This window comes from Hylaeus anthracinus, unplaced genomic scaffold, assembly GCF_026225885.1.
Source record: "Hylaeus anthracinus isolate JK02 unplaced genomic scaffold, UHH_iyHylAnth1.0_haploid 2, whole genome shotgun sequence".
Lineage (NCBI taxonomy): Eukaryota > Metazoa > Arthropoda > Insecta > Hymenoptera > Colletidae > Hylaeus > Hylaeus anthracinus.
The window spans coordinates 7,625,023-7,632,522 of record NW_026534838.1 but is presented as its reverse complement, the minus strand read 5'-3'; the positions used below and the strand labels follow the sequence as shown (position 1 = coordinate 7,632,522).

Sequence of the window (7,500 nt, the reverse complement as noted above, 5' to 3'; positions counted from 1 at the left end):
TTGATAAAGCGTGTGTGAGATGTGTGTGATCTTTTTACTCGCGATCGATTTCACGCGTGAAAGAGAAATGAAAGATGTCACAGTACGGCACGGCAAATGTTAATATTTAATATCAACGACAACTTTCGGTAGGTGTAATTGGACCAGTCCCATCACTTTACACCAAATCATAGCGACCAATCGCGATCAAGATGACTCGTTAATAATGAAGATAGTCGATTAGATACCATCGTTGCTAACGACACTTGCTTTTTCTTGGATGGATACGATGGGACGACGTTCGTTTTTTGCTAATCAGCCTTATTCATGCTTTTATAGGGCATACAAGCAGCTGGCACATTGGCGTTACGTTTACGATGGATCGACAACTAGAAAGATGAAGATCCGTTGCTCGTGCAGCATAGTCACGACCATCGTGATCGTTTAACCCTTCGCGGTTCAAATATTTTTCATTTCGGTACATTTGTCGACATAGGACCGCAAAGGGTTAAACGAGTGCTATGCGAGCACGAGCACATTCAGAGCACACCATCGAGAAAAAGGTTAGTATATGTATACATATTTATGAGCCGTACGCATATTCATGTATTATGTATATATATATATATAAGATACAGGGTGTCCTATATAAAGTGTTACAAGCAATTTTCTCAGAAATGAACGAAGAAATCGGTTTCATTTATCCTCTAATTAAATGGTACAGGAGAGCCAATCTTTTAGCGTGCAATATATATTTTGTTTAGAGTGATTGTTGGGAGGAAATGGGGGCCCTTGAAATCAATAGATTTATATCGTACAAGACTTTCTGCTAAAAGATTAATCTCTCCGTGACGTTGCGTGTAAAACAAAAGTCGATATTTTCATTGGTTTCTAGATAAACAACTTGTAACATTTTGCACACGGGACAGCTTGTATACGTAGAGGTAAACGAACATCGAATCAGTAGGCTAAGATGAATTAATATTGTGAGAGCATTGACGGCCGCGTGCGATGCCCCATCATCCAGCTAGCCACGCATTTACTTGACAACGACAGGCGCGGTTGGGAGGAACCCACTCTCGGTAGGCTCTCGTTTCCCAAGCGCTATTTTTTTTTTTTTTTTTTTTTTTTTTTTGTTACTTTGCTACTGTACCTGTAGCAAACAGCCACTAGTGCAAAACAAACGAAGACTCCTGTGACCACACCCAACATGATTGCTACCATCTCCACGGTGCTAAGGGTGTTGTTAGTTGCTTCTGAAATGACCAATCACTTTCTATCCTACATGTGTCAAATCAGTCGACGAAGCGTGTTTGGATCTCTGTCAGGGATCCCCTCCCGTACCAATCTTTCCAAGGGGGGAATCCCCAACACGGAGCAAGCGTTTACGGACTAAGCAGCCCTAAACAGGGAAAATCAATTCCAAGATCGTCTCTGAGAACGCAACACGAACCGATGTCGGGTGTCTTTTTCGATGGGTCGGGCCACGCTTTCCCGATGATTCGAATGACCTTGGTCGAGAAACCTTGTTTAGGAATGTAATCGTATCGATATATCGTATTTATGCGTGTGTGAGTATACGTATATATACACATTTGTTAGAACAGAGAACGCATCGAATTATATGTGCACAGCTGATGGTATGGCCCCAAATAATCAGGTGTCTAATGGGTGTTCCGAAGGGAAAAGGAACGAGAGTCTTCCTCTCATGAAAGTATCATGAATTCAACCGATTTACACGACAGAAAAATATGTGGGATAGGTTTATTTCGATTAATCGATTCTGTAGGCATTCCAAATATTTATAATTCCGAAGGTATTCTGTATCGAATTAATTGGGATCGTTTACGAATCATAACTTACCGTAGGGGGTCTCTTTCTTCACCTGTCTAGATTCTGTACCATTTTTGCTAGCTGCTTCGGTGCGAGTAGTCGTTGGCGGTGACGTGGGAATAGCTTGCTCGATCGAGCAGTCTGTTCCGCTCCATCCCAAGTTGCAATAGCACTTGTTCATGTTTGTGCATACCTGCAATTATAATTTCGTCTCGATGATCGACAGATGGAAGAATTTGCGTGACGTGTACAGCTTGAAAGAACATTGCTGCATCCTTCCCGAGTTATTTATTGTACTTACACCTCTGCCCGAGCATTCGTTGTTATTATGATTACTGGGACACTTTTCCTTGTCTATGAATGGGAAGAGGCTGGTGCAAGTCTGGTTCACGCAAATCTGAAACGAAATCAGACGCGTATCTCCAGGTTACTTTAATTTCCGAATCTATCTAGACCGAAAGCAAACAGTTTTGTCGTGACAGAGGTCGCGCCCTGCTCCCCATATGTCGGTCATCTTGTTTAGATCGGATAATCGGATTTAAAGTAACAAGCAACTAGGACCATTAACGGAATACCGAAATTCGGTTTGCCGTACCGGGTGATTTCGGTTAAGGATAGGCTTAAGAAACTTACCAAATGATCTCCACAGGATGTCCCGTCGCGGACCAACCCCATGCGTGGCAACTCGGAACCTTCCACTTTACCAGTCGTGGACCTACGCAAAACGCAGTAGCGAACGTTATACGAGCGTCCCGTGCATAGATCGACGATTAGGCGTGAGATCCTACTTACTTGCACTTGTATTCTTGACCCTTTATGGATATTATAGTTATCGAATGATCTATGCCGGTGGTTACCGGCTGTTTTCTACCCTGTTGACACTGCAACGATCCGCAACGGACGTTTCTGAGAAAGGAAAGCAAACGAACGAATTTCCTTGTAAACAGCTCTAGTTGGAATCCCTGTCTCGCATCGGATCTACTTACTCAGCTTCGCATTTGATGTAGTGGCCAGACGTGTCGGTTCCACAGTGTCCAGTTAGCGAGCCTTTGGAGTTGAATTGTTCGAAGCACTGTTTGTCCGCTGCCTCGCCACCGACTCCCCAGATTTCTTCGCACTGGAGGTCCAAAGCTGGGCAAACACCGTTGAAACAGTAGCTGGCGTTATTCGCGCAGAGATTCCCGTTTTTCTTGTAAACATCCGGCGGACATTGGCCCGTTTCACCCGTGCAGACTTCTGGCAGGTCGCACTCGTTCGTCGCGTCTCGACAAATGACGCCATATTTGAGCAGCTGCGATTGCAAATATTTCTTTTGTTAACGTTTCGCGAAATATCCAAAACATGAAACCGGCTTTGCTCGACTACTTTTAGAATAACAAATGTTTAAGCAAAGGTGGTCGAAGCTCGCGCTACTCTATATTTATATGTATACGAGCCTCCCTTCTGTTTCGCGACAGTCGACAAAATTTCTATTTAACGCCGTTATCGGGCACGTACATCTTCTCTTGGTTGAAATCTCGTGGCAAATGTTTGACGTGTATACGAAAATATTGTTACCTTGCAGTCGTTGCAGCAGGGTCCGGTGGCGCATTTCGCTTCCGTGGTTAGTTTGCAAGTGATTGGATCGCAACAGGGATCGACCTCCTGGCACTCCTCGATCGATCCGCAATCGCATTCTTCACCTTCGTCGATTACCCTGTTTCCGCAAGATATTCTCACTTCTACCTGTTGTTCAACGGAAAAGGGAATCGTGATTCGAACGATTAGTAAACATTAATGAAATTAACTCCACCGAAAGGATCAAAGTACTGTTAGCGTTTTCTCTGACCTCGTTTGGTTTGTTAAGAAGACAGATGCCGTTACCGCTTTTTAACGACTCGATGTAGTCCGTCTTACTACACTCGGAGAACGTGTACGGTTGAACGTTCTCCAAACCGACGATAGATTGAGCCATAATGCATCCGTGCCAGTCTCGACAGAGACATCCGCTTCCTGTGAATCATTTTTATCGATCAGACAGAAGAAATGGCTCGCTAGTATCTCGAGATTTTGTTATACAACTATTCGCCCTTTACCTATTCTTAAATCCACAAATCGAGACTTACTTCCATCGTCGTGACTCATGCCGATGTTGTGGCCGATCATGTGGGCCATGGTACCAGCCAAAAGATGAGGCTCGTATATGTTCAAATCCACACTGATCCCCACCGACTTTTGTTTGCAGATGGTCGATGGCACGGCTACCCCGGATTCTCCGCCGGAGAACGTTTCGCCCCTGCGAATCGATCGTTTGTTTAAAATTAAAACAGATCCAACTACCTCGAGTCCGACACTCACGTGAGCAGCTGAGTGGTATCCAGCGTGAGATGAAACAAGTTTCTCATGCTGTAATCGTTCAGCTTTTGCAATGCGAGCGCAATGTCCATGCCTTTCTCGATATCTGCCTGGTTTTTCCCTTGCCAAGTTTCGATGTAAATGACTGAGACTCTAGTGTTTAACGTACGGAAATACTGCAAGACGTGTAAAACATTTGCAATAAAGTTAATCGAGATAGTTAGTCTAGTCGAAGCAAACCGAATGTTTGTAACTTTACGTAGCTTCTCGCTTACCAAATCAGCGATATTGGCGACTTGGATGGCATCGTGAACAACCTCCGATCTGGTGCTTCCGTTTCTCTTCTCAAACTGAATACGGAGAAAAGGTCGTTTATCTTTTACTCTTTGCTCGATACATGTGTTTCTTTTTCTTTTCATACCATAGCCTTATCGATAATGATGGCAGTTTCGATGTATTTGATTGCTTCGCGGACGTCTCTCTTGTATCGATCAGCAGTGGTCTCCGATAGTCCCAGCACGTGCTTCTGTCGGCGAATTTTTGTGCGCCAGTCGAGGTTCCCGGAGTTGGCACAGCCTTTGTTAGCCTTTGTTCGAGCTTCAAATATAACGTGAGGATGTTTCTGCTAAAAGAGAGGTCTGCATATAGTTAACATTCTCTAGGTGGCTCTCTGCTCGCCTTTAACGTCCGATTCTCTTCTATTCGAGACGGACAACCAACCAGTCGAGTGGACATGCCTGCGCTACAACCGCGACGTCAAGGACCGCCAAACACCAACGCGTTTTGGATCCGTTCGTACAGTATCTCACAGTTTTCTCAAAGAGAAACAAAGGAAGAAAGTTGACAAGGAACAGAGTTTAAAAGCAGCCTCGCCAGATGCGATAGAGAAGTCGATTATCGCGGGTCAATAATTTTCTTTGGCTGATTTTCTCCCCAACGTTTTGCGCGGAATTATATTATTTTTTCCCTTGGTTCCGTCTCGTTGTTGCTTCGAGATGTCTTCATGAATAATAACGACGACGCAACTCATGCATATATTAAAAGAACAACGTCTGCGTCTCTCTCCACTTGACGTGCTCGAGGACGCGGATCACGATTTCGTTCCCTTGTCGCGTACAAAATTTTCGTACTTGGCAAAGGGGGGATTTGCGACGAAGCGCTTTTTACCAGAGGTTCTTCCTTTTCTTCGAGAAAAAGAAAAACAGAAATGTTTAAAAGTAGACACCGGCGTGTACAGATCGAGAAAGATGTTGAGGTTTCGCGGTCCTAAATCTCAGCAATAGTTACACTGACCGACAGGTCGCCACCGTAAAATGGATGAATGACGAACGTCTCGTTGCCTAAGTGAATGATACCGCTGACACCGTTGCACGTATGGAAAGCAGCGCTGGCTCCTGGGTAATCCCTAACGGAGCCGTGATAGTAACAGTGCTCTATCTCCTGCAAATATTTTTCGGGATGAGACTCGTTGCAAAAGCAAGGGATCCCTCGACGAGCCAAAGGCCTACCTGTTTCGAATTTTGCTCGGCGCCGTTGCCTAGAAAGTTCCTTTGCCTAAGATTCGGAGCTAAAAGTTGCCTGCAACGAAAACGCATTTCAAAAATGTTGTCTAAGAAATAATAACCGAAACTCGAGCGTGGCTCGTTATTATATCGATTATGTGAGTGGATCGATCGTATCGGTACTCTTGAGCGAACGAAATCGAAACGATGGAAATGAATAACACTTACGTATTTAATTCTAAATCTAGGCGAAATCTGTGATTAAAGGCCTTGATCAAAAGGGACGTCCGATGAAAGTGTCTCCCAGTCTGAAAATGGAAAAACAACGCACGATCAGTGGGAGACAGCTCGTCGAGAAAGTTGGCTCATTAATCGGTACGTCGCGTCGCGTTCGCAAACTTCCGCACACTTACTCTCATTCTTCCTCTAGAATTTTGATATCCGCCCTCTCCGTACCCTCTTTGAGGAAACTGTAAAGATGATAAAGTTTCGTATTACGTCGGGTACTCGGGGTTGGGGATGCGTCCAAGAGAGACGGTAACGAGGGAACGTCTTTCCGTATCGATAAGGTTCGCAATAAGCAAAGGAGATATACATATTGTATTATAAGTAAAATTACAAGGGGAATGCTAAAGGCAAAGTCATATCCGAGAGTAGGGACCTTGACTTATAAATCGAACTTTGAGTATAATTACCTTCGGTACGCCAATTTCTCTCGTGGATATCCCCATTTTCTCGTGATGCCGTAACTGTACCGGATAGATGATCTGATAGTAATGGGCCCCGATATTTCGTACTAGCTCTTGGTTTTGTCGATACTCTCGCAGTAGTCGTTCGACTTCACCTGAAACCAATTTCCACTCCTCAATCGAAACGTTCAATTTACCTCTATTTCTAATTTTAATTCTATACCTACAAATATATATTAGTTGTCTGGTAAAGAAAAACAAGATTAATCGCGAGTCATTATCTATTTGCACCGACTTGTCTTCCAACTGATCGCGAACGGATCTAATTAGCAAGATCCGCGCTAGAGCATTACGTCAGTTTTCCTTAGGTTTCTTTTCTCGCCGCGCTAAACTGTTGCTGGCTGCGAGCTACGATTGAGTCGAGATAATCAGTGGAGGGCCTTCTCGAAGCGTGTGTAGTGTCTACTAGTTACCCTCTTATCGACTGTCCGGGCTTTGCCCGATTTAACCCGACCCATTCAAAATGAAGTGTGTGGATAATTACCTGCCACGCTTCTGCGCCATCCTCCACCTTCAACGCCGTCCTCCCCCTTCTGCCCTACCAACGCGTGCGTCGCCCTTTTCAACGCCGGCAGAGATGCGCTTGCCGCAAAACTCGCGTAAAAGAGAGTAGCTTTTGCTATTCAATTACTATAAATTACTTAGAAAGCGTGGCCGTGTATTCGGTGGAATATAAAATTTCTATTTTCGAACATTGCTCTTCTCCCGGCTAATCGCCATCGGGTGAACTACATAGTATAACCGAACAAGTCCTACGGTTGAAAAGATACGAGGCGAAGAGTCTCACCCCAAGTTATGTACAATCGATCCCTCGAATAGTGTGTAACTTTGTCCAGCATCCGTGCACTCCGCACGGCACAACAATGCAAAGTTCTCCGGGAAAAGCAGCAGTAGGGTTTTATCGATTGAACATTTTCGTTGTATCGAGTGAACGAGACCGCGAGGCTATAGTAATTTCCACCTGGAATCGTTCGAACGTGGGAATTCCGCAGTTTGACTTCCATTGTAAAGTCCGATTAAGAGGATTAGGTGCAAGAGTCGCGGTGTTTTTTCATTTCTCTCTCTCTCTCTCTCTCTCTCTCTCTCTCTCTCTCTCTCTCTCT

General features: G+C 44.5%; 1 protein-coding gene across 17 annotated transcripts in view; it reads right to left on the bottom strand.

The window, feature by feature from the left end:
• Positions 1 to 7,500, bottom strand: part of LOC128893096 (disintegrin and metalloproteinase domain-containing protein 11) — a 50,985-nt gene that overhangs the window by 17,017 nt on the left and 26,468 nt on the right. For 15 of the 17 annotated variants that reach the window (XM_054153883.1, XM_054153880.1, XM_054153882.1 and 12 more), the window contains 16 exons: positions 6,344 to 6,492; positions 6,062 to 6,118; positions 5,877 to 5,956; positions 5,655 to 5,724; positions 5,440 to 5,586; positions 4,568 to 4,771; positions 4,422 to 4,496; positions 4,150 to 4,322; positions 3,918 to 4,087; positions 3,641 to 3,804; positions 3,370 to 3,537; positions 2,799 to 3,103; positions 2,605 to 2,718; positions 2,446 to 2,527; positions 2,114 to 2,209; positions 1,843 to 2,005 (listed from right to left, as the gene is read on the bottom strand). In XM_054153883.1, the coding sequence (XP_054009858.1) occupies positions 1,843 to 2,005; positions 2,114 to 2,209; positions 2,446 to 2,527; positions 2,605 to 2,718; positions 2,799 to 3,103; positions 3,370 to 3,537; positions 3,641 to 3,804; positions 3,918 to 4,087; positions 4,150 to 4,322; positions 4,422 to 4,496; positions 4,568 to 4,771; positions 5,440 to 5,586; positions 5,655 to 5,724; positions 5,877 to 5,956; positions 6,062 to 6,118; positions 6,344 to 6,492 (2,217 nt within the window). Of the gene's footprint in view, positions 1 to 1,132; positions 1,236 to 1,842; positions 2,006 to 2,113; positions 2,210 to 2,445; positions 2,528 to 2,604; positions 2,719 to 2,798; positions 3,104 to 3,369; positions 3,538 to 3,640; positions 3,805 to 3,917; positions 4,088 to 4,149; positions 4,323 to 4,421; positions 4,497 to 4,567; positions 4,772 to 5,439; positions 5,587 to 5,654; positions 5,725 to 5,876; positions 5,957 to 6,061; positions 6,119 to 6,343; positions 6,493 to 7,500 lie in introns of all 17 variants that reach the window. The other 2 variants (XM_054153874.1, XM_054153869.1) reach the window with 2 other exon arrangements.